Raw genomic sequence first — 26,763 nt, forward strand, 5'->3', positions numbered from 1 at the left:
TAAGTATAGTAATGTATTTCAAATGCTTACCATAGTGTCTTATTGCTATTCTCATTATTCCTTTTTTTTTTTTTTTGGATGCTTTTATCACCATCCTCATCCTCATTAACATAATAAAGCCTTCTTTTTTGACTTCTCTTTCTGTTCTTACTGTTTTTGCCTTTTAAATATACCTCAGAAGTTACCTGGGTGGCTCAGTTGGTTAAGTGTCTGCCTTCAGCTCAGGTTGTGATCCTGGGGTCCTGGGATCAAGTCCTGAATCAGGCTCCCTGCTCTTTACGGAGCCTGTTTCTCCCTCTGCCTCTCTCTCTCTCTCTCTCCCTCCATCTCTCATGAATGAATAAATAAAATCTTTAAAATAAATAAATAAATAAATATGCCTTAGAGGGGTGCCTGGGTGGCTCAGTCAGTTAAGGGTCTGCCTTCAGCTCAGGTCATGATCCCAGCGTCCTGGGATGAAGTCCCACATCTGGGGGCTCCTTGCTCAGCGGGGAGCCTGCTCCTCTCTCTCCCTCTGCCCCTCCCCCACATTTGTGCGCTCGCACTCTTTCTTTCTCTCTCAAATAAATAAAATCATTTAAAAAGAAATAAATGTGCCTTTTCACTTGGAACTGTTGGATATAACAAGGGAAGCTCTGGATTTTGAAAATATAGAAGATGTAGCATCATGATTATTGTAGATACATGGTGGCTCTTGGTTTCCTCATCAGAAAAGGGAGGAAATAAAGTTTTCTTCATAGTTCCCTCCAGGTTGAAAATTTTATATTCCATTGTTCCATGCATTCCCTGAACACACCCATCTCTTACATCTGTATCCTCCATATCTGGTGTATAGCTGGTATTCAATAAATACTTGAGAATCACATTGATAATCGGATGCTGTAAGATTTCTGGTTAATCTCTCTGACTCTTTTCCTTCTCTCCGCCGATCTTTATTGGAGACATCGGGGAGCCCTCACACACTTCTTCATGAATCTCCGTTGACTCTCAGATAGTTGGTATGCACCCTTCCTGTTCTAGTCTTTGGAATACTCAAGCTCCATGTCTGGTCTGTCTCTCTCCCTTCTCACCTGTGACCTCACTCACTTTGTTTCTAGTTCCTGAGCTTTGGGTGCCTCCCATCCAGTACTTTTCTTCCAGAATGTCTAGAATATAAGAGGTCGATATAAGAGGTTTGGTAGACAGTACATATATATCTGTATTAAAGATCAATATGTAGATATACAGAACATATTTCTTAAATATATGTATCTTGTTTCCTTAATTATTTACATCCCATTTGATTAAGAAAGGATTTGAGGGAGCTATTACTTAAAATTGACACAATTAGAATTCCCCAAGACTCACATCTGAAAGGGAGATAACAGTATAGTAATCATAGATGCCAATAAGATAATACACAGTGATTTCAGACACATGCATATTTTGTGGCTTTTAAACTAATTTTTTCATGCAGAAGAGACATAAGTTCTGAATGTACTTTCCAAATACACGCACACACACACACACACATATATGCACGCATGCACACATATTCTTAACTTTAACTTTTACGTTTTCACATTGCTACTCCTGAGAGTTTTTGTTAATCCCTCATACCTATCTCTCTCTCTCTCTTTTAATCTCTCTCTTCAGGGAAGCTTCTTTTTCCATTTTATTTCCCAAGTGTCTTGAATCTCTGTTCCTTTTACAGTCTTTTCAAAGGGTGTCCTCTGTAACAGAAACTGTGCCATGTTGGGAGAATGTGGACTTGGAGTCCAATGGATCTGGATTTAAATAAGAGTCTAATCTGTTCAAAAGATTAATTGAGTGCTTGCTGTCCGAGATGCCCTAATCTGGGCAGTGAGGGTCAGCTGTGACCAGGATATAGTCCCTGTTCCCATGAAGTTAATGGTTGAGTACGAGACACACAGTGTAAATAACAAAGCTTGTCATGATGCTGTGCAGTTACTGACTTTATTGCCTTCACCATCTTGATGCAAGTTACTGTTTAATCATGTAAGTAAGTGATTAATACAGGACTGATAAATTTAACTACACAAAAATTAAAATGTTTATGATAAATGCTATCATTAAAAAAACAGTTGGGAATTTTGTAAAATATGCCATCTATATGAAAGACAAAGGCTCAGTTTCTGTAATATATAGAGTTTTCAAAAATCCATAAAAAAAGGAAATATTGGGGGGTGGGGGGATGGGTTAGCCTGGTGATGGATATTAAAGAGGGCATGTTCTGCATGGAGCACTGGGTGTTATATGCAAACAATGAATCATGGACACTACATCAAAAACTAATGATGTAATGTATGGTGATTAACATAACATAATAAAAAAATAGAATAAAAAAAGGAAATATTATCTAATGGAAAAACAGACAAAAGATGGAGACAGGTAGTTCCCAGAACAACAAATAAGATAATAAAAGATTCTCAACATGACGAATAACTGCAAATTAAGATGATGAATAAGGATCATTTTTCATTTATTAGCTTGGCACAGATAAAAAATTTGATAACACCCGTTATTGGGGAAAATGTTGGGTAATATTTTTTTGGTGGGAGTGTAAATTGGTAGAATTTAAAACAAACTTTGGTTGGCAGTACACATAAAACTTAAAATGTATTCCCTTTTACTCTAGAAATTCTACTTTAAGATATGCATTCTAGAGATATATTTGCACAAGTGTGGGAAGGATGTCCACTGCAAAATTGTTTATAAATTGCATAAAATTGAAAACTATTTTTCTATCAAGAGGGGATTGGTTACAAAAGTAATAGCGTAGTTAGTACTGTGTTATCATTGAAAATTGAGAGAAACACATCATTGGGAAAACTGTATTAAGACGGGCCAGATTGCTGTTCTTTTTAGCATGGCCATCTAGGATATGGTATTAAGTGAAAAAAAAAAAAAAAGATGAACCCTGTATGCACATTAAGATTCCAATTGCGTCGTATTAGAAATATGTAGAAAAAGATATGTTCTTGTACACCCTGGACATTTCGGAAGGATGCACAGAAAACTGCTAGGTGACTGCTTTTCCGGGGACAGATCTTTTACTTTCCTGTGTGTTCCATTATGTATTTATTCTTACTCTATTTACACGCATTACTTCTTTCTTTTTTTTTTTTTTTTAAGATTTTATTTATTTATTCATGAGAGACACAGAGAGAGAGAGAGAGAAGCAGAGGGAGAAGCAGGCCTCCCGCTAAGCAGGGAGCCCGATGCGGGACTCGATCCCAGGACCCTGGGATCATGACCTGAGCCGAAGGCAGACGCTTAACCATCTGAGCCACCCAGGCGCCCTACACGCATTACTTCTATAATTGAAAAAGTCATTAACATAAATGTGTAATGTTACACAATTGAGGATGAAAGGGAAAGCTAGTATATTAATTCCAGTTGAGTGAAGAAATAGAATATTTATAAGTCAGTGCGTGCATATAAAGATCTCTTTCAGTATATACATGGTAGGTTCACTGGTGGTTGTTCAAGGTAAATAGAATGATGAGAGATTTTGTGGCTTAAACCTTTCTTTGACTACTCTTGATTTTCTCTTTTTATTGTAGTGAACACTGATTTCATGATTAGAAAAAAAAAACGAATACAGTTTTAGGTTGACTTAACCATCTGCTGCCAATAATTTTTATTGGAGTCAGTATGATCATAAGATAAGTAACCATCTCTACTCGAGGATATACTTCAGTCTGTCTACAAAAGTATCAGATCTGTAGCAAGATTTGGAGTTCATAAGATATTTATACCTCACAGTCCTTCCTTACCCAGCTATCAGGAAGTTTGGCTTGGGTATCATTAACTCCAAATTCATTAAGCCTCCTTCCAGTGCTTCCAACGAGGAAGACTGTAGATCTTGTCTGGGCTTTCTCTGTGGAAATAAGCCATCGCCTTTTTTTTTTTTTTTTTTCCTTCAGCAGGTGTATTTAGCATGGAGAGAGCAGGTGGGAATGATAATCTATAACAATTTAAAAATTTGACACAGATATATTTAATATGTGTTTTAGGTGGAGAATGACAAAAGTAGATTTATGAGCTTGCCACCTGGAGGAACTGAGAATCTTAGAGACACCAATATTCATAGTTTAAAGGCATTGCTGTCACATGCTTCTGTATGTCTTTTCTGAAATCCACACAATTAATCTGTAGGACGCTTGCAAGCCAGGGTGGTTTTCTAAAGATGTCTGAGAAATGGCTCATTGGCAAACTCTATGAATACTTATTTTATGAAGATTCAAAGGATGAAACAAACAGCAAAGGCCATAGCCCTCTCAGGAAAGGAGAAGTTACTGGTTTCTGAATACTTTAACACTTGGAAAGGGTAAGAGTGATGAAGGATTTTGGCACATATGGGGCATTCTCCTGGTGTCGTAAGGAGGCAGATCTTCTGAAATGCCGTAAAACACTGGGGGGGAGGTAGTTAGGAGATGTAAGAGGAGGGCCTTGCTTCAGACTCGTTCATACCAGGGATTACTCTGGCATCTGAGCATACAGATGTTTCTGTGTTGTCCTCCAGGAAATCCTGACATTTTATAAACAAAACACATTCTTTCTTTTCAACTTGGTAATAATCTCATGTCTATGAAATGACCATGACAGTCACTAATCCATTTTTTAAAATTTTATTGTTATATTAATCACCATACATTACAGCATTAGTTTTTGATGTAGTGTTCCATGATTCATTGTTTGCGTATAACACCCAGTGCTCCATGCAGAACGTGCCCTCTTTAATACCCATCACCAGGCTAACCCATCCCCCCACCCCCCGCCCCTCTAGAACCCTCAGTTTGTTTCTCAGAGTCCATAGTCACTCATGATTTGTCTCCCCCTCCGATCCCCACCCTGCATTTTTCCCTTCCTACTATCTTCTTCTTTTTTTTTTTTTTAAACATACAATGTATTATTTGTTTCAGAGGTACAGGTCTGTGATCGCTTAGCATAATACCCTCTAGTTCCATCCACGTCATTGCAAATGGCAAGATTTTGTTTTTTTGATGGCTACATAATATTCTATTGTATATATATATACCACATCTTCTTTATCCATTCATCTGTTGATGGACATCTTGGCTCTTTCCATAGTTTGGTTGTTGTGGACATTGCTGCTATAAACGTTGGGGTGCACGTACCCATCCGGATCACTACATTTGTGTCTTTGGGGTAAATACCCAGTAGTGCAAAGGCTGGGTCGTACAGTAGCTCTATTTTCAACTTTTTGAGGAATCTCCATACTGTTTTCCAGAGTGACTACACCAGCTTGCATTTTTAATGGAAATGCATTTTGGAACCTATTTTATGAGATGCCTTCTTAATCTCTTGATACACGACCAGGATCCCACCCCTCCTAATCTCTTCTAGATCGGGGGTTCCAGCAGGAAGAGACTGGTGATGGGGGGCAACATAGACTGTACCTGAGTGTGGACTCTGGAATTAGAATTGTCTGGCTTTAAAGTCTTGGCTGCACTATGAGCTCCGTAAGCAGGAACTCACTGCTATCTCTACTTACCTTCTCCATGAGCTTGCTGTTGTTTGCTTCCTGATGATGGTAGAGAGGGAGGAGAGAACATAGCACAGTTTTTTTTTTACTTGGTTGTGTGGCTGCCTCTTCTCTGGCTCTAGCCAGAAGGTTAAGCTGTCATCCCTGGTGGGGGGATTGGAGGGACTTGGCAGCAGCTGGGAGCTGACTTTTTTCAGCAGGCATGTTGGATGTTTTTAGCCGAGTCCTTGCTCGTGGGACAGGATAGCTGCAACTCTGTTCTGGGTGGTTGTTGGATGAGGCCACAGAGATGCTCTTTGCCAGGATCCATGAGAAATGCCCATGCATTCTTGGCCCAACGCAGTCTTGTAGGCCAAGCCATGCAAAGCAGTTGTTCACTGCTTCTTTTACACTGTCCACTTACAGGGCAGGGTCATCAAACCTGAGTTCACAAGGTCCCCGAACAGCAGGGACCCTTCCTCAAGCTTCCCAAGAAGTTTCTGTGGCACAGTACTCTTAAATTTTTCAACAACATTCTGGAGTTTTTGCTTATTTTTGGTTTCTTGGGTTATCGGAATTTAGGAGCAACCACTTATTAACCTGGATATTAAAAAAAAAAATCTTTGTGAATTCTAGTTCTTTGGTCCCTCATTTGTCTGTGCTGGAATGATTAGTATTTCCAGACTTTGCATATAAGCTCCAAAGGAGAACCTCGTTTGATTTCCTGCTGTATCTCTTAGACCTAGAGCAGTGCCGGATGCAAAGCAGGTAATCAGTATTTGTTAAATAAATTTTAAAAGTGAGTTTTCTTGGAAGATCTTATATCTTAATCTATTTGTAGTTTCCTCGTTCTTTGAGTATATCGAGAAGTTTTGAGTCTTGGAGCTTAAAGACACTAAAGCCTGAGGACACAGGGATGTTACAATACAAATAAGAAATGCGGGATGGAGTATTTTTTACGATCATAATTTTTCAATTGACTGCCGATATTACTTGCATTTCATCTTCTGATTGGATAAAAGTTCAGAGATTTAATTAGTTATTCAACATGAAAACAAATTGGTTCAGTGAACTACCACTTTCTTTTTTAGAGCTTAGTTCAAAATGTTTTTATAGTATTTAAGTTGTACTGCACTTAACCAGATATTCTTATTCTGTAAGAGACTGGATGCTATTTATCCATTCACTATATTAAGAAATAACATACCTTCCAAATTTCAGGCAATGTACAGACGTGTAATAAGAGTGTCAAATATAAAAGAACTTACAATATGCTAGAGGAAGACCCTCAACCATTGTATTATATTCACGCGTTATTCAAGCTCATACTCACAAGTGTCAACTGTGGTGCCCGATGCATTTACATTAATTTTTTAAAAGATTTTTATTTTTAAGCACGCTGTGTACCCAGCATGGGGCTCCAACCCACAACCCCGAGATCAGGAGTCGCACATTCCACCCACTGAGCCAGCCGGGCGCCCCCTACCTTCATATTTCTTAAATAAGGAAAAATAGAGATGTATGGAAGATGAAAGGTCTTGACCGTCTTTAAGACCCATTAGCCAACAAGGAAAGAGGATTTGAAGGGGTTTAGCATGCTTGTCCTGCATGAGGAAGGACGTTTGTCTTGAGTTTGTTTCTGCATCTTTACCTTGAAGTACCATGAGATTAAAGTTGCCATTGTGGTTTGGTCTTGAGAGTGGCGCTCTTGAGACATTGAGTTGTATCAGTGATGTTGTTTTACCTTTTCTTCTTGAAAAGAAGGTAACTTTGTATTGTATTATTTGATTTTAAAATTAATACTTCATTATAAAAATTAGATACTTAATAAAAAAAGGTGGAAACCATGTTTAAAATGTAACCACCCATGTTAATGTATGACCTTTTAAAAATATTTCTTTGAATCTATATAACATAATACACATATGAAACACTTCACACACCCACATGCACACATGTACTGAAGCATCGTGTGTTCACACCCATGTAAATCCTGCACTAAGACGCCAGTTGGAACGCTCCTCTCCTGAAGGCTTAGTTAGCTCTGTCCAATTGTCCCTGCCCAATTTCAGGGACTGAGACAGGCTCAAGGCTCCTCTTTGATGTCTGTACATTTTGGGGGATTATTTGGACACAGTGTTTCCCATTTCGTGCTTCTTCAGTATCCTCTGTCTGAGGTTACATAATATCTCGGCCACAGAACTTCACCTCCTTACAGGTGCATACAAAACAAACTGCCATTCTTATTGAGCATTTGTGATTTTTTTTTTTTTAATGGAAGTTATTATGGCTTTAGGGGTCTTTGTGAAGGAACACATCACAGAGCATGATCCTTTTTCCGCCTTGGCTTTATTCATCTTCCTTCCTATTTTAAAATAAGACCATGTCCCTGTTGAACTGGGAAAGCAGTCCCACCCTTATCAGTGTCCTTTAGGGTCTGTGCTTCTGTCCCAGGGACTTATCAGGATATAGTTCCCAGAGGCAGTTCTCATTCTCTAAGAAATATTCTGAAAAAACACGATTTTTCCATGATATGCATATACTTATATTGAATATATATATATTGTATGTATGTATGTGTATATATATATATATTGTATGTATGTATGTATATATATATATATATATATATATATATATATATATATATATATATATTCTAGATATATACTTCACAAAATGGGATCATATGATCGATATTCCTTTATAGCGTTTGTTTGCATGGTCTTCTGTATTGTGGGCATCTCTTCTTGGCAGTGAACGATCAACCGTCACCAGGTTTTAGTGGATGTATACTAGCCTACTGAAGGGATGTGCCATTGACTTAGTCCACACTCAGGCTGTTCCCAGTATTTTGCTATTATAAGCTGTATTGTGATGAACTTCCCTGTAATTCTCTGTGTAGTTTTCAATTACTTTAGAAACTCACTTAACTGATTTCTTCTTAACTACGTTGCTGAATTGTAATGTTTTACACACTCCATTTATCTGCAAAGCATGCTGTGCACCTGCACATATATATATACACACACACATGGATAAGGTTCAGGAGGCATTTTTTTTTTTACAGAGCTTAATTTTTTTTTCATTAGAAATATATATTTTGTCAGAGTCTGTTAAGATCATCACATTTTGTCTGTGACTTATTAACAGATTTCCTACTACATTTCTGTCTCGTTGGAGGAACAAACCCCTACTTGAGTTAATGTTGCTAATGTATTGCTGAATATCATTTGTAAATACCATCCTTGTATAAGATTTTTGGACTGATATTCGTAAGTAAGAGTTCCCTCTAGTTTTCTCATATGCATACTTTGTTAGGCATCAATGTCAAAGTTATACTGTCTTCGTAAAATAATTAGGGAGGTTTCCTTAGTTTCTTTACTTTGAAATAGTTTAGAAATAACTTACTTCTTGAGTATAGAAAAAAAGTTTTTGGTCTTTGACTACTCAATATTAATTATGGTTTATTTTTCTATTTAGATTTTTCCCTTTAGATTTTTCTCCTTTGGGTTAGTTTTGTTGAAAAAAAATGTATATATATGCGTAATTGGAAACCATTCTTTTTCCTATATGTTTAAAAATTCTAGTACAGAGATCTATGTAGTGGCTGTGTTTATAATTCCTGTTTATTCTTGATTTGTCTTTTTTCCTTCATGATTAGAGCAGTTGGTATTTAGCATATATTAAAAAAAATCTTGACTCTCTTGATCAATCCTACCATTTTAATTTTTTACATAGATCACTTTTTCTGTCTCTAATGTTTTTTCTTTTTCCTATCTTACTTATATTTATGTGATGTTATTTCTTAAATATTGAAAGGATGTTTAGGTAACACTTTTCACCTGGTTGGTTAGCAGTGAAAGAAAGTGTTTAATTTTCCTCTGAGTACAGTTTTGACCATCTACCACTGATTGTATTAGGTAACATTTCTATTTTTGCTATTTACTGGATAGTCTGTAATTGTGGTATTGATTCCCTACTGACTCAAAAATTATTAAGGAGAGAGTTTAAATTATTAAGTGCTTGGACTTTATCTTTGTTTCTACTTTTCTTACTAATTTCTAGTTTCATTACATTGCTGTCAGTGGGCTAGGCCAACATGGGCTATGCCATTTCTGTATGCAGTAAATTTAATGTAGTTTTCTGTTTGTGTCTTACTATGTGACTTTCTTAAATGTTTCACGGTTTATTGAAAGGGTTAATTCTTACATTGTTCATTTCTTCAAGAGGCACTTATCTCTAATATCTGACCTCTAGAAAACATTTAATATCTTTAATTTGAAAACTCAGAGGTAAAATTAAAAGAGTGAGTTAAAGTTTAAACAAATGAGACTCTGTAAAGATTGAAAAGCTTTAGTATATACTATCCCTCAATGGCTGTTGTTGTAAGTCATGAACAGATATTCTTATGGATTAAAATTAGAAATCCAGAGAGCACATAGGACTCCTTCTCATTCTACACCTCACTCTTGACACTTGTCCCCGGCACTTGTTGTGTGTGTGTGTGTGTGTGTGTGTGTGTGTGTGTAGCTGGTTGCTAGTTCTTGCTGGGGCTCTGGTCCCAGGGAGTCCAAGTAATTAAGTGCATCATTGTTTAATCTTCAGGCAAAATAAATAAAATAGATAAAGTCTTTAAGATTAATTGCACTTTGTTACTACAAGGACTCCTCTGTCTTATTCTTACTACGGAGATAAACAGGCAGTGCCCTGAAATTTAAGGTCCTTCACACTGCTTCCTAGCACTACCATATTTTAAACAGTGATTGTTTTCTTATGGCAACATCTTTTTCCCATTAAATATCCTACTATGTCAACATCTCACCAACCCTTTGTAAACAGTCATACTGTTTCGGAACAATCTCATGGGCAGAAGAGTAGAATTTTCATAAAATATTTACCAGATTTGCTTTGAAAGAATCACATGATTGTGAAACATTAAAAGTTTTAAATAGATTATGTAAATTGGATTGAAGGAAATCATAAAGGTGGTGTAGGAATTTCATATAAGATGGTTTCTTTCATCAAAGATGTGTCTGAAACACTAAGTGAAGCAATGTTAGAACAGGTGACTTGACTATAGGAGTTCTGAGTCCTTCAAGTGCCTTGTGAACTTTAAAGGGAAGTAGAGATGCAGGAGGAAAACAAAAGGTTTTCAAACTTATTAGCCATCTGCCCTCCCACCCTTTTTTCCAGGTATCAATTAATTCTATCTCTCTGTGTGCCTGTTATAGTTACTAACTATATCTCCTAGTATTTTGTGCTACATTTTCAGGAAAACTGATGTGCTCTTAACTTCTTCATTATAGATGTGAGAAAGTTGAGCTCTAGGGAAATGAAATAATTTAGTCTCATGGCTAATTAAAAGCAGTGAGTATCAGAACCCAAGTGAGGAGACTCCCAGGACACTGGCTTTTCCATTATCCTTTATCATTTCCTCCCAATATGAAATGTTACTTTCTCAAAATATATTCCTTCTAATGAGCTGTGTGGTTTTCCAGTCCCTATTAATAAATATCCTTTAAAAAAAAAATCTCAGTACCACCTCACACCAGTCAGAATGGCTAAAATTAACAAGTCAGGAAATGAAAGATGTTGGCGAGGATGTGGAGAAAGGGGAACCCTTTTACACTGTTGGTGGGAATGCAAGCTGGTGCAGCCACTCTGGAAAAACAATATGGAGGTTCCTCAAGAAGTTGAAAATAGAGCTACCCTATGACCCAGCAATTGTGCTACTGGTTATTTACCCCAAAGATACAAATGTAGGGATCTGAAGGGGCATGTGTACCCCGATGTTTATAGCAGCAATGTCCACAATAGCCAAACTATGGAAAGAGCCCAGATGTCCATTGACAGATGAATGGATAAAGAAGATGTGGTATGTATGTGTGTACACACACACACACACATACATACACACAGAGGAATACTACTCAGCCATCAAAAAGAATGAAATCTTGCCATTTGCTACAGTGTAGATGGAACTAGAGGATATTCTGCTAAGTGAAGTAAGTCAGTCAGAGAAAAACAAATATCAGATGATTTCACTCATATGTGGAATTTAAGAAACAAAGCAGAGGATCATAGGGGAAGAGAGGAAAAAATAAAGCAAGATGAAACCAGAGAGGGAGACAAACCATAATAGACTCTTAATCATAGGAAACAAAGTGAGGGTTGCTGGAGGGGAGGGGGGTGGGGGGATGGGGTAACTTGGTGGTAGACATTAAGGAGGGCACATGAGGTAATGAGCACTGAATATTATATGAGACTGATGAATCACTGACCTCTGCCTCTGAAACTAATAATGCACTATATGTTAATATAATTTAAATTTAAAAAAATCTCAATTTTGTATATGTAGATGTATCTATATATTTGTATATGTCTCAGATATAAAGTCAAAGTATTTTGTTTTTGTTCCAGCATTTGAGGGCTTACTACCAGCTTACCTTGCATTTTAAACTGGAGAGTGACATAACTGTGATGTCTGCTTTTTTCTTTTGCAGCGGCTCTAATTAGAGGAAATCGTAAAAACTGTGCTCAATTTTCTGGCTCCCTTGACTGGTTGATCAGCCGATTGGAAAGACTGGAAGCTTCTTCTGGTATGTTTTCTGGTTATCTCCTTGTCCTTACACATTATTCCTGTTTTCTTCTATTTTATGTTAAGATAAAAACAAATTCTGAGCATCAGTGCCATTTAAATGTTTTCCTTTTAATAGGTTAAAATTTTTACTTATTGTTCAAATCATTGGTATTTTATTATTTCTGAAAAGCGATTTTACAGTTCATTTACATTAGAAAAAATGAAGTCCCTAAATCTAAAAAGTCAGAACTCGCATTCTTTTTCAATCAGTTATTCCAAATGTATTATATAAACAACAACAAAAAAATGGTTTGAAACTTCTACTTTTAACTTGTGTTCAAAAGATTTGGATAATAATAGCCTAAAATCTGATTTTTTTCCAAATCATACAGCACAATGTTTTAAAGTGATTGCGTAGATATTAATAGTCTCTATCATAGTAAAATAGTTACAGGCTATGAACCCGATATCTTTCTCTCTAACAAGTATGTTATTCTTATTTTGGTGTTATGGAAACTTAAAATTGATAACCTCAGGGCCTTCCTGAGCTTGTCTATCAGCGGCACCCCAAGCTGAAACGGATTGCTCCTCCCTCTCTTTGCACAGTATCTCATTAGTTGCCCTTCCATACCACTGATGCCCCTTTGTGTTACTTATTTTTCCTCTCAATGTCCTACACTAGCAATGAACTTCTTGAAGCAAGGGGCATGATCTCATTCATCTTTGGGTCTACCATATCATCTGGCACCTAGTAGGTGCTTACAGTATTTATTGAATGGATGAATAAATGAATGTATGAATGAATGGTTGAATTCACTTAAGAAAATGCCTATCAGTACCGATATAATTTCATGACTTTGCATGAGAAAGACTCATTCAAGGATAGGTTTGTTGGAACTGAATGAATAGAAGAACGTATGGTTGTGGTCAAAGGGGGAAATTTTAAGTCAAAGAGTGAAATTTTAGTGTTTAAGATTTAGGAGGAGAAATTTGAGTCACACATTGAGTCTTAAGGCGTTGCTGGATTGTTGGGTGGCAGATATAAAGGAGATTGTTGAACTAAAAAAGGCACAAGGATCATAAGATGAGGGTTTTTAGGGTATTCCAACACAAATGGGATGACTGTGGATCAATACAGAATATCTTGAATAAAGAGAAAACTGAATAAGTGCTAGGAGGAAGTGGTCAAGTTAGTGCTAACAAATGATGGCAAGATTGCAAAAATGGGTAAATTCTTGGGTCAAAGTATCCAGAATTGTTGGCAATCTCCAGTAGATACAAAAAAGTATGCTGATCCCCTTTTCTGGCCACAGGGAATCTCTAGAGAGAGGGGCAGAGCTACCTTCAGAACAGTGTTAATGTTAGATGAATCACTTAAGATACACACACAGTGCTCAGAGCAGAAGAAGAGAGAGAGAAGGAAAGAACAGAGTGGAGCATCCTTTAAACTCAGCCAAGTAGAGTCCGCTGTCTAGAGTCTTCAGTTGAGTTGGTTATAGGCACAGTTCCCCCAGATACAAATTGCTATTTGCTATGATCTTTGTCCAAACCAGCTGTTGGTCACAGGTACTTCTATGTCAAGTAGATGCTCCGTGCTCTCAGAATGCAAAGGGAATGTGTCAGGAGTAGGAAGCACCCTTGGAGAACACTGAACCTGACATGTCACTTTAGAGGAAAGGAAATTGAGGCATAGGACATTCGAATGACTGATTGGAGATGCTAGAATTGTTATAGCAGAGATGAAACCCCAGCCTGTAATCTTACATCAGGCTTGAGGTATGTTCACTGTAACTTGTAGCCTCCTACTTTGTACGTATCTGAAATATTTTTCACTAAACAAATTTTCTCTGCTGTGGTTACGTTTATGCTTTCAATGAACTGCTTTTTCTCCTAGAGGAAGTAGAATGTTGCTTAGTTTTTAGAGACAGTAACAATAACGATACGCATATCGTAAGATCATATCATATACACACATGCATAATTGTATTTCAGTCGTCTGTTATTGTTTCCTGAGTGCTCACAAATGCATCATCTTAATTTCTCTCTGAGACTGCTGAACATGCTCTCCTTAGCTAGTCCATTTCCAGCTGCATTGCTGGTCTCTGTGTCTGTATATGAGCAGCAGAGCAGAGCGAGGGGGCCCTATGAGCTTTAGATTTCCTTCAGTTAAAAAGTTTTTGCATAGCAAAGGAAACAGTCAACAAAACCAGAAGACAACCTACAGAATGGGAGAAGATGGAAAGAGCCTGGATGTCCACTGACAGATGAATGGATAAAGAAGGTGCAGTGTGTGTGTGTGTGTGTGTGTGTGTGTGTGTGTGTGTGTGTGTGTGTGTAGGGATATTACGTAGCCATCAAAAAGAATGAAATCTTGCCTTTTGCAACGACATGGATGGAACTAGAGGGTATCATGCTAAGTGAAATTAGAGGAATATAATTATCATCTGATTTCACTCATTTGTGGAATATAAGAAACAAAACAGAGGAGCATAGAGGAAGGGAGGGAAAAATAAAACAAGATGTAATCAGAGAGGAAGACAAACCATAAGAGACTCTTAACTATAGGAAACAAACAGAGGGTTGCTGGAGGGGTGGTGGGTAGGGGAATGGGGTTAACTGGGTGATGGGCATTAAGGAGGGCACGTGATATGATGAGCACTAGGTGTCATATACAACTGATGAATCACTGACCTCTACCTCTGAAATTAATAATACACTATATGTTAATTAATTGAATTTAAATTAAAAAAAGATTTCCTTCAGAAAAGGTCAGTGGACAAAAATCAAGATAAATCGGTGCATACTTAGAGATCTGATGAAGACCTGCAAAGGGTCAGCAAAAGGATGTATTAATGAAGAAGCTTACGTTCGTTTGGTCCTTGCAGTAGACCTTGAGAAAGGGCTTAAAGGTTTATTTGGGGAGTGAGTCCACATGAGACATGGTGGAGACGGAATCCGGAAAGGGTGTGTTGACAAGCGAGTTACCACCATGAATAACTGGAGCTTTTCTCTTGGGGAATTCTGGGAAACTCTGTAGGACTGTGCCTTACCATTCTCCCACCTGGGGCAGGGGGGAGACATTTAGGGTGTTTACCACCGACTTTTCTCTGTCACTGAGTGTTGCTGCTCCCAGAGAGCATGAATTCTGTGGCTTTTCCAGCCGCCACTGTGCTCGAAGCAAATCTTGAAGAAAAGAACTGCCAAAGCCGGCCGCTGAAAGTTCACTGAACCCAAAGGATGAGAATTTGAGCAGGGCCCTGGCAGTATCTTGTACCCAGCCAACTGCTGTTTATCTCATTCTATGATCGTGGGGCTCAGAAAGTGGAGTGAGCAGATTTTTTTCCTTATGCATGTTCTGCTTCATTGGAAGCTGACTAGTATCACAAGTGCATAAAACTTTATTAGAGTATCTGATCAGTCTGTAAGAACAGCCACTGTGAATTATTTGGGAGAAAAAAAAAGGATAAATTAGACCTTTTCCCAGGCTTCCCGTGTGACTGTGTCTCTGGGCCAAATTTAATTGAAAAGACAAGATTTGTATGAGCAAGTCCAGTTGATCAAACTGATCGATTTCTGAAGGCTGGGTTTTCTTTAGGATGTTCTGCACACTTGAAATGCTATTTGGGCATTTCAAGAAAGAGCTGACTGAGCAGTGTGCTGGTCAGGAGGCTGCATACCTCCTCTGAGTCTTATTCTGGTACAGTCTATTCCGCAGATAGTTTTGGCAGTGGTCAAAGTGGCCTTCTTGGGGTTTCCTGCCAATTCCTCCCCACTCCTAGTAAGTGCCATGAAGGAAGCTCCCTCTGGGTTCAAGCAGAAGAAGGAACCTTTCAGGGTGCTTGAACGCCTACGCATGTGCTCACACACCATACAGCGTGTGGTACCTAGAAATATGATAGTTTAAAGCTTCCAAAGATGTCACAAATATTTCTTGCAGAGCATAAGCTCATCATTTTTCAAAGGGAAAAATGTGTTACCTGTGAAAAATCTGCCCTAGAATGTTGTGTGCCAGGATCCTCTTCCCTGATAGGTACTTAGGTACAAACATTTGCGTTAGAAAAAGCAGGAGCCCACAGGATATTGTATGAGACCCGCTGTTGGCGATGCAGAAATCCTAGCTAACCTTTCAGAATGATATCTGCGGTTCAAGCAACACGTAATGATGACACAGAAAGGGACAGTCTTCTAGGAGGTAACTTTGAAGAAGGAAACTTCAGCTGTTGGTTGATTCAAATCTTTTTTTTTTTAAGATTTTATTTATTAGAGAGAGAGCACGTGAGAGCGGGGGAAGGGGCAGATGGGAGGGAGAAGCAGACTCCACGTGGAGCAGGGAGACACGGGGGCTCAATCCCGGGACCCTGGGATCATGACCTGAACCAAAGGCAGATACTTAACCAACTAAGCCACCCAGGTGCCCGGATTCAAATCTTTTGATTGTGCAGAAAGTCAGCTCTGGTTATAGCCAGGAGACTGTGCACCTGACCCTTATGAGAAACATAAAATCACAATCATGATTATATTGCAGACTTTGTAAAGAAAACCTTTTGTGATGGCTGTCGGGGTCAGTACCTGTTTGACCCTACCATCTCACCATAACGTAATCATCCATCCTCATCTGTTGCTTCATCCAGAGCACCTTATAATGACTGGTTTTTTTAATAATGATCTGAGTCATCATGATAGTAAATTACATTTGATGCTGATGGATCACTTACGACAGGGAAACATAGTGTACATTTTTCAAAGATAATCACTCAATGTTTGAAATAATGTATTAGTGATTAAAGGTTACTAATTTAATATTTAGCTAAGTCCCTTGTCAAAAATTACTCATTTTTGAACGATCCTGGAAAAGTCTGAGTACAGCCATACTCCTTACTTTTTCAGTGAAGTATTAAGTTATAGCTGGAAAGAAAGAGAGAACAGGGAATGGAGAATCTAGATTTGGGCGGCTTTTTGAACAATATATTTTACCAGCAATGTGAAAAGTAGAAAAAAAAAAGTCCCTCCAAGTAAAATCCAAATGGAACAGAACGTTCTTTTCTGAACGAAAAAAGTGATCAATGTTGCCTTGTTATCTCGAGTCTCTGTGCCTTTCAGAATGCTCTTCTAAAAGCCTGTGTGTGGGATAGATGGCAAATTGTGTTTTTAGAAATGGTTCTTTTGAGATGAAAAAAAATCTTCAACGGTCTCACATTTGAGAAGAAAACTATTCTGCTTTGTGACATAGTTGATTGGTTTTATAATAATTTCCCACAGTTACTTGTTAACCGTAGGACTCATCTCTGGCCCTGGGTATTAAATGTTGAAGTAGACTGGAAGTGATGGGGCAAAGGGCATCCCTGGGTTTCATGGACAGGTGGGGTCTGATGGCCTTGTTCCGGGTGGTGGCTCTCTGGATTGCAGGGCATTTGGCTCCTTTCATGTGTTTTGATACTAAATAGGAAGTTGATATTCACAGCAGGTGTTTAATTTTTGCGTCTGTTGGTCATATTTGTTTTACGTTCTTGGTCTGCTTGACAATTCTGCCTCCGTGGTCAATGAACTTGTGTTGTCCTGGGGGCGCCAGTTTGTCGGATAGGTCCAATGGCAGGAGGGCCAAAGCCAGGCTCAGTCTTTGTTGTCCAGTCTGTTTAAGGAGTGAGGAGAAAGCCGAGCCCCAGGCTGAGAGTCACGGGTGCCATAGTGCTGCTCACTCCATTTCTGCCAACATGGCGGGGATGCTGGTGTGGATGCTGGTCAGGGCTTTCTACCTCTGAGAGAAGCATAACTTGACAGAGACAGTCTCCCTAGGCTCTAATTAACCAGCCCCCAGAGGATTTGGGTGAGGAAGGTATGAAAGATTGAAAGCCCAAGGTCATTTGGCCCCTTTTTAGTCACTTCCCGGCCCTAGGTGGGGTTGAGCGCTCTCCTGACATTATTCCATATGGGCCCCAGTGGCCAGCAAAGGGCAAGCGATTGCCCTAAGGCAGCGGGGAGAGGAGTTTACACATGAAGTCTGCCCCCACCTGTCTTGTGGATGTGTTCCCCATCCAGACTACAGCCACCACCGCTAACCTCCTACCAGTTCAGGAGAGCCTTTGTCTCCCCGGGGGGTATTCTTGGGCAGTTCCTGGAATCCACGTTCCCATCCTGCTTCTTTAGATTCCCCAGGGTTGGTTTGGAGGTTGGAGCATTGACCCCTCTTGCTGATTTTATTTCTCCCCACACACGGCCATTAGGGATGTGTCCTACAAAGGCCTGGTTAGCTGGAGAAAGAGAAGAGGAAGTCTTGTCTCGGAGAAACTACATCATCTTGGAAGGGCTCGCTTGAGGAAAACTTATTAAAAACAAGATCACAGACAGTGATTTCTATCTTTGACCTAGACTGTGTCATGTCCTCTTTGGGGACTGTGGACAGAAAGGAGGCTTGAGCTCTTATGTGCTACTATGGATGGATGAGAGTTTAATGCGTGTCTGGTCTGACTGGGTTTTGCTCATACCGTGCTGGATATTAAATGCTTTCAGCATCATCTTTAGTGAAATAGTTGTGCTATGTCATTCGCTTTCAGTCATGCTTAAAGTTAAGTGTCTGTGACCTCCCTTGGGTACATTATCCTGGCTGAAGGACTTTGTCTCGAACTGAGTTCCTTAAAGTTTCTTTGCAGTGTGTATCACTTATCCCAATTTTCTCAAGCCAACTTGCCTCTTGATTGAATCAAGCCTTCTAAGTAGCTAGGCTTTTAAAAGTGGGTTCTATTTACTTGGACCCAGTAGTCAAAGGAAGGAAGTCAATCACTACCCAAGGCAGGATGCACACTCTTCAGGTGCCTTCCTTTAGGGCTGATGTGATACAGGAAATGTAATCTGGATGGACATTAGCTTGGCTGCCTGGGTGCCCCCTGGATATGGCCACACTGGAGAAAGGTAGGTAATGTTAGATCTCAGGGTAGAGATGAGGCAGTAGGAAATGAGGGTGGAACTCTGCCAAGACTGCCTCATCAGAAATGGCAGGTCAGTTTTTAATCATCTCTTGTTTCTACCTACTTTTATACTGTGTTAAGGAGAAGCAGAGCTTAAGATTGATGACAAGTATGGATTCTGAGTTGGACTGGTTAAGTTCCAATTCTAGCATCATCCTTGATAGCTGCATGATCTTAACCCTTTTGTACCTCATATTTTACATATATTTGTGAAATGGAATTGTAATAATACCTGTCTCAGGAGGATTGTTAGTCAACACTATGGATGCGTTCATTATGTAAAACGAATAAAAATGTCCCAGTAAGTGTTTCACACCTTTTTCATTTGTAATTAGCTGGTGTTTTAACTACAAGATCATTTTTATTTTCTTAAAAGAGTGGTGTAGAAATAAACTAGTCAGGTGTTCTGTCTTCTGCAATAAAGATAGTGAAGACCACTGAGAACTCAGATGAAAAGTGTGCCTTCAGCACGGGGTGGGGGTGGGGTGGGGGACAATTAGGTATTGGATGCCAGATCTGTGCATGAATGTGGAGGTGCAGACTTGTACTCTGTGCACAGCACAAAGACCTTTAGCCAAAAACTTATAAACAAACAAACAAACTTGGGTGTGCTTGGGTGGCTCAGTTGGTTAAGCATTTGACCAGCTGAGGTCATGATTTCAGGGTCTTGGGATCGAGCCCCATGCCGGGCTCCCTGCTCAGCGGGCAGTCTGCTTCTCCCTCTCCTTCTGCCACTCCCTTGGTTCATGCTTTTTCTCTCTCTCAAATAAATAAATATTTTAAAAAATAATAAAATTATGCCAATTTTTAAAAGCATTTTAAATTGTACTTTGCTCTATACATAATGTTTCATCTCAGGACCATATACACTTCTGCACGTAATACCCTATCTAAAATTTGTGGGTTTCGGGATACCTGGCTGGCTCTGTAAAGCATGTGACTCTCGATCTTGGGGTTGTGGGTTTGAGCCCCACATTGGGTGTAGAGATTACTTAAACTCTTTAAAAAAAATGTGTATTTTGTTAAAGAATGCATTGTATAACTTTTCTCCTTCTCTTATTCCACACTTGCCAAGTATCAGAAATAGGTTATTTTATGCACTTTCACTTTTTTCTTTTGTGCTTATTGGAAATGAGGCCCTGGGCTGTGTTGATACCGCAGGAGAACTCCCCTGCCCGATTTTATTGAGACACAGCTGACACACATCACTGTATAAGTTTAAAGTGAGCAGCATAATGGCTGGGCTTACATATATTGTGAAATTATTACTCTAACAGATTTAGTTTGCATCTATCATCTCATATATATAAAATTTTTTAAGAAAGTATTAAACAAAAAACAGGGGCACCTGGGTGGCTCAGTTGCTTAAGCATCTGACTCTTGGTTTCAGCTCAGGTCGTGGTCTCAGGGTTGGGGGATCGAGCCCCACGGCGGGGTCCGCGCTCAGCATGGAGTCTGCTTCCGATTCTCCCTCTCCCGCTGCTTCTACCCCCTGCTTGTGCTCTCTCTCTCTCTCTCAAATAAATAAGTAAAATCTTAAAAAAAAAAAAAAAGGTAAAAGAAAAAACAGAAAAGAACTTTTCTTCTGATGAAAACTCTTAGGATTCATCCTCTTACCAACTTTCCTGTGTATCATAGAGCAGTGTTAGCTATCCTCATCATATCGTACGTTACAGCCCTAGTATTTACTGACATTTATCCCTCTGTCACGACTCCCTGCCTCTGGAAACCACACATCTGATCAATTTTTCTCTGAGGGTTTTAGAGTTTTTGTTCTTGCTGTTTTTATTTATTTATTTATTTTTTTATTTTGGCCTTTTTGGTTCCTATCTTGTCTATCTTGGCTATTTTTAGTAAATAATGCTGCTGTGAACGTGGAGGTGCAGATATCTTTTCAAGTTAGTGTTTTTGTTTTCTAAAGGTTTATTTGAGAGAGAGGGAGAGAGAGTGCGGGGGGGAGGGGCAGAGGGGGAGAGAGAGAATCTCAAGCGGACTCCGTGCTGAGCGTGGGGCCTGATGTGGGGCTCAATCCCATGACCCTGAGATAATGACCTGAGGCGAAATCAAGAGTCAGGCACCTAACCAACTGAACCACCCAGGCGCCCCAGTGTTTTTGTTTTCTTTGGTTGTATTCCCAGAAGTGGAATTGCTGGATCACATGGTAGTTCCATTTTTAATTTTTTAAGGATCCTCTCTACTGTTTTCCATAGTGGCTGCACCAGTTTGCATTCCCACCAACAGGGCACAAGGGTTTCCTTTTCCCCACATCCACACCAGCATCTGTTACCTCGTTTTCTTGATGATGGCCATTCTGATGGGTATGTCATGATGTCTCATTGTGGTTTTGATTTACTTCTCCCTGATGATTAGTGATGTTGATCATCTTTTCATGTATCTTTTGGCCATTTGAATATCTTCTTTCAGAAAATGTCTACTTGGGTCTTTTGCCCATTTTAACTGGATTACTTTTTCTGATGAATTCTTTATTTATTTTGGATATTAACCCTTTATGGGATATTTGGTTTGCACTTTTTTTTCCCATTCTGTAGGTTGTCTTTTTACTTTATTGATGGTTTCTTTTGTTGTGCAGAAGCGTTTTAGTTTGATGTGGTCCCACTTAATTTTTTTTAAAGATTTTATTTATTCATGAGAAAGAGAGTGCATGAGCAGGTGGAAGGGGCAAAGGGGGAGGAAAAACCAGACTCCCAGCTGAGCAGGGAGCCCGATGCGGGGCTTGATCTGAGGACCCAGGGATCATGACCTGAGCTGAAGGCAGACACTTAACCGACTGAGCCACCCAGGTGCCCCTGATGCAGTCCCACTTATTTTTTTATTTTGTTGCTTGTGCTTTAAGTGTCCTATCTGAAAGACCATTGCCAATTCCTATACCAAGGAGGTTTTTTTTCCCCTCTTTTTTCTAGGAATTTCATGGTTTCAGGTCTATATATTTATATCTTATAATACATTTTGAGTTAATTTTTGTGAGTGGTGTAGGATAGGAGTCTGGTTGCATTCTTTTACATGTGAATATCCAGTTTTCCTAGCGCCATTTATTGAAGAGATTGCCTTTTTCAAGAGAACATTTGAAGTTGAACCAAAGCTCAGTCAGATGCTGTGATCATTTTACATTCCTGCCCCAAATAATAGTTCTCAATAAATATTTGCTGCTTTGAGGTTAAGTATCTTTTTGAAGAGTTGATTAATCTATATTTCTCTTGCCCTGGAAGATGCATATTAAAAATACTCAGATGCATAGATCTTTGAAAATTTTATTTAAAGGCCTTTACAGCAATTAATTGCATCTGCCAGCATTTTTATAGGTTCTCATACTTCACAGAGAGGCACGCATTTGTTGTTTTTTGAACACGTTAATGAGCACATTGTGTAGCCAAGGAAATCTTAAGTGAATTTAGGGGACTATGCTGAGATGTCATATGTATTACTTCACTGGATCCCGCAGGACTCTGTAAGGTAGGTCCCATTATCATTTCCATTTTACAAATGAAAAATTGGAAGCTGAAAAGCCGAGAGGGGTAACCTTTTCAAGGTCAAATGAAAGTAACGGAGCCAGGACTGAATTTGTATGGTCTGTAAAGTCCACAAAAGCAGGAATAATACCAGTTTTCGCTCCTCATTTAACTTACATCCAGAACCCATTTTATGGCCCATTTAATGGATTAAGTGATAACTGAACATGTAAGTGGGGGAAAAGCACCCAAGAGTAAATAGCAAGATAAGAATATCATAAGTATTTTTTTTGTCTGGCACTTAGACCTCTGTGGGTTTTGAGATACGGCAATTTATACAAATAAATATTTGTGTGGCATAACATTTCTAATTATTTAACTGTTGCATCATGAACTGCCTTTAATTGACACTTTCTTTTTTAACTGTTGCATCATGAACTGCCTTTAATTGACACTTTCTTTTTTTAATTGTCCTTAACTCCTCTAATTTGTCTATCTTTTATAAAATACTGCTCCCTAAATTGAAAGCAGCAAACCATCAGAAGCCTAATTAAGACTGAATAGTACACTGTAATTACATTGATTATTTTATGCTATTTATTTTAGATAATGTGCCCCAGGAAATTTTTGACTCATGTTCATCTTGTCTTCCAATAAAATACCCTAAGTCCATCTTTTTTGTTTATTTATTTTGCTAATGCATTCATGATGTTGTATGTTTCTATATATGAGTAAAAATGTGGTATATACCTTTATCTTTTATTCCACTTTTATTAATGTTCCTAATTCTGTCAAGTTTTGTTGTATTTTAATCTTACCTCTGTCACTTTTTCTCTCCCTTCTCAGCTTTATGTTAGCTCAAGATTTAATGAGCGTATTTTCTTCTCATGCCTCAAAACCATTATAAAAAATGGAAGGATACATAATCATGTGTTTCCCCTATTTGGCTTGAGACCCCTCCTCTTGTTATTCTTAAGCCTCTATTTTTTAATATTGATATCAACTTAGTTCATTTTTCTCTCTATTTACGTGTGATATGGAAACCCTACTTAGTGTTTATTTTACAAGTAAGCCCTGTGTTATAGAAAGGAAGCAAAACGTACATTGCTTCTGTTATCTTTTGTTCCTTTCTGCTTACAAAAGTTAAAAAATAAATTCATCAGTTTATCTCACACTGAAACTCAAATATGTCCTTGACTTCAAATTTATACCCATTTTGAACAAACCATGGATTATTCCTGTTTCTCTCAGTGCTTCAGTCTGTGGCATGCAGAATTCTCCTCTAAACGTTAAGATGTATCGTAATTATGCTATATATCAATTGGTTTTTCACCTCCTGCTGTTTGTTTTGGGCAGGCCCAATGCTGTTTGGTGAGGCTCTCCACCATCCCCCCACTAGCTCAAACTAGAAGTTTCCGCCACTTCTAGAAGTCCCACATTCATGCCCAACCACCAAAGAAGGACAACTTGGATGCAATCCATGGTTTATCACTCACTGGCAGTTCCATTCCGATTAGTGGAACAAAACAGCAGAGGTGTACCTCTACAGAGCCTTCTCAAAAGCACAGGCCCAGGAACAAATTAACGCATTTGTACATAACTCAGATTCTTTCTCTCTTGGCCTCCCCTTTGGAGTGTAGCCAAAAAAACCTCCCAAACTCCTCAGACCTTTTGTCACCATGCAGCTAGCTGAACTTTTCTTCTGCCTTTTCTAACTGCTGCCCACTTCATTTGCGTGTTTGTTTGTTTCAATATGGAGAGAAGAGGGGTTCTTGTCAAAAGAGTGCGTTATGCCTTTTTAAGCATTTATGAGCCAGGAGGTCTACTTGGTGTAATCTTTCATGGTATTTTTGGCTCAACAATCCTGTCTCCAGAATGTAGAGTTTCCTGCTGTTCTGTCTATTGCCCTACTTTTGTCTCTCTAACATTCTGGTGTAATTTCCCCTGGATTTACTAATTTAACTATTCTTATATCTAACTTCAATTTCATTTCTCCATAGTGATCAATAACATTTTCCCTGGATTTTCCTTATGATCAGTGCTGTCCATTCAGCATTTCTCTACCTTTCCCTGATGTAACGTTTTTAATCTCTGTGTAAAAAGAAGCCTAGTTGTCAGATTTCCCAGTTGATCCTTTTTTATTTCATTTCATTTGTCATTTGTATTATTTTGTTACAACCATAAAATAAGAGCTGATGCTTACATTGCACTGCTCAGATCCAGGCCTTTTCCTAAAAGCTTTACACGTGTTGATTCCTCACAACATCTCCCCCCCCCCCCAACCTGGGGTAGGTACCATTATTAGAATTTGGTTTTAAAATGGGGACACTGGAGCTCAGAGAAGTTAAGTAACTTGCCTAAAATTTGCCAGGACTCGAACAGGGCACATTGAGGCTTGCGACCATGGTTATAACCACTACAGAAGACAACAGGATAATAGCAATACCTCTTACTATTATAGTTCCTCATTAAGCCTAGTAAATATCCAGGCTGTCAGTCCCCCTTCTGAAAGGATGACGGTCCATGATATAGACAGGTCTGGACTGCGTGTTTCGTGTTCTGTGTTGTCATGTTATTTCTTAGTGCCTTTCCCCCAGTCTTTTTATGTAAGTCACTTTGTTTACGTTAATTATCCATGGCAAAGGTACAACTTATTTCCACTTGCCTTCAGTGAGCCCTGGGGATATGACTAATGAGGTCTGACCAAAAGGTTAAGAAGGATTTTAACTGCTAGGTAGGGGAAAAAGTAGAAACGCAACCTGTGATTTGAGTAATTTGGAATTCACAGTTTCTCTAATTGTGGTTGTCTCTGACCCTGCAAGTGGGTACTGCAGTTCTGCGTGTGTTATCTGTACTGCGTCCCCAGTGTTTCTGTCACTGGGGGACAGTCTAATTCATACCCATTAGCACCCGGGTTGAAGGCTTCTGTTTGCTTGCCAATTACACTAAGAGGCTTCCCTGTTGAAATTGTCAGCTAAGGCCATGTGCTGCATCCGGGATTGTCCAGGATCATTACCCACACTCAGAGCAGAGATGTGGGAGTGGAGTCCTTTTCCAAGGCTGAATAACACCCGTGTGTCCCTCTTGCAGTGAGAACTACATTCCATCTAAACCCACATACACCTCGGTGTTCTGAGATTAATTTTGTTTTATTTTTGCTAAACACTTGGAACCGTAGGTGAGAAAACAGTTTCTGGAGAGGAGATGTTGGCATTGTCTTCCAGGTCCCTTGGTTTTCCTGAGATAATGGGAGTTCTGTCTCCACACTGGCCACCTGTGCCTGAGAGGCTCCCTGCCTGGTTCTATTCACTTCACTCGAATGTGCAAGACTCACTAGTGAGCTTATGTCTACTGGGGATGGGGCAAAATCCCTAGGCTAGGTTCTTTCTGGTATAGAAAGTCAGACCCAATAGAGCACTTCTGTTCTATGGCTTGCTTTCAGTTTTGCCATGTAAACCCTCAACCTTGGACAGCCCGGGGCACGCCCCACCACAGCGCTTGGATGCTTCAATACCATTAGGTTATTTCCAGACATTTTGTAAACAGCCTCAGAGATTTTTCTTCGTCATGAGTCCTATAAATAATTCACAAAGTTACAGCCATAAAAGTTTTAAGGCAAAGAGCTAAATATTCCATGTATCTTACGTATAAAGGGCTTATACCATCAGTTTTGAATTTTGTGCATGACCCCCACAGACATAGACTAAAGCCCACAAAAATTCCTGTCATTCAGTGAGGAAATACTGGAACTAAGAAATATAAATTCTCCATCCGTGTTCTATCATATGACTTCTCTACCTTTAAAAAAATAAATATTTTAATGTTAAAATTTCCAGATAGAAAATATGCCAAAGTAGCTATTCTACATACTCTTCACAATAATGAATCTTGTTATGATTGACTAAACAAATCACAGGTTTATGTAGTTTAAACTGAAAGTGTGTACTAATAGTCCATTTCTATTCATTCAGTTACTCAGTTGGCAAACATGAGATGGGCCTCCCTGGGCCCGAGTGTGCTGGGTGACAAGGAGGCAGAATTCAACACATCTCTGCTCTCAAAGACTCATTCTCTAATAGGAGATTGAAATGAGCATAAATGATTTTAACACAACGTGATCAATACTACCAAGAAAGAATAATTCATTCTAGGGTATTGGTTAAAACCCACCAAATGAGGTGACTTTCTGCCTTTGTAAGATGATTCAGATTTTGCAGCTTCCAAAGAGGGAAGTGTATTTCAGTCTGAGAATAACATGTG

The 26,763-nt window shown here is 39.0% G+C and overlaps 1 protein-coding gene across 3 annotated transcripts in view; it reads left to right on the plus strand.

The window, feature by feature from the left end:
• The window catches only part of RYR2 (ryanodine receptor 2), a 731,966-nt gene that overhangs the window by 386,088 nt on the left and 319,115 nt on the right, over window positions 1–26,763 (plus strand). For all 3 annotated transcript variants that reach the window (XM_078077755.1, XM_078077754.1, XM_078077753.1), the window contains one exon: window positions 11,998–12,093. In XM_078077755.1, the coding sequence (XP_077933881.1) occupies window positions 11,998–12,093 (96 nt within the window). The remainder of the gene's footprint in view (window positions 1–11,997; window positions 12,094–26,763) is intronic.

Source organism: Halichoerus grypus, chromosome 7 (genome assembly GCF_964656455.1).
Source record: "Halichoerus grypus chromosome 7, mHalGry1.hap1.1, whole genome shotgun sequence".
Classification (NCBI taxonomy): Eukaryota; Metazoa; Chordata; class Mammalia; order Carnivora; family Phocidae; genus Halichoerus; species Halichoerus grypus.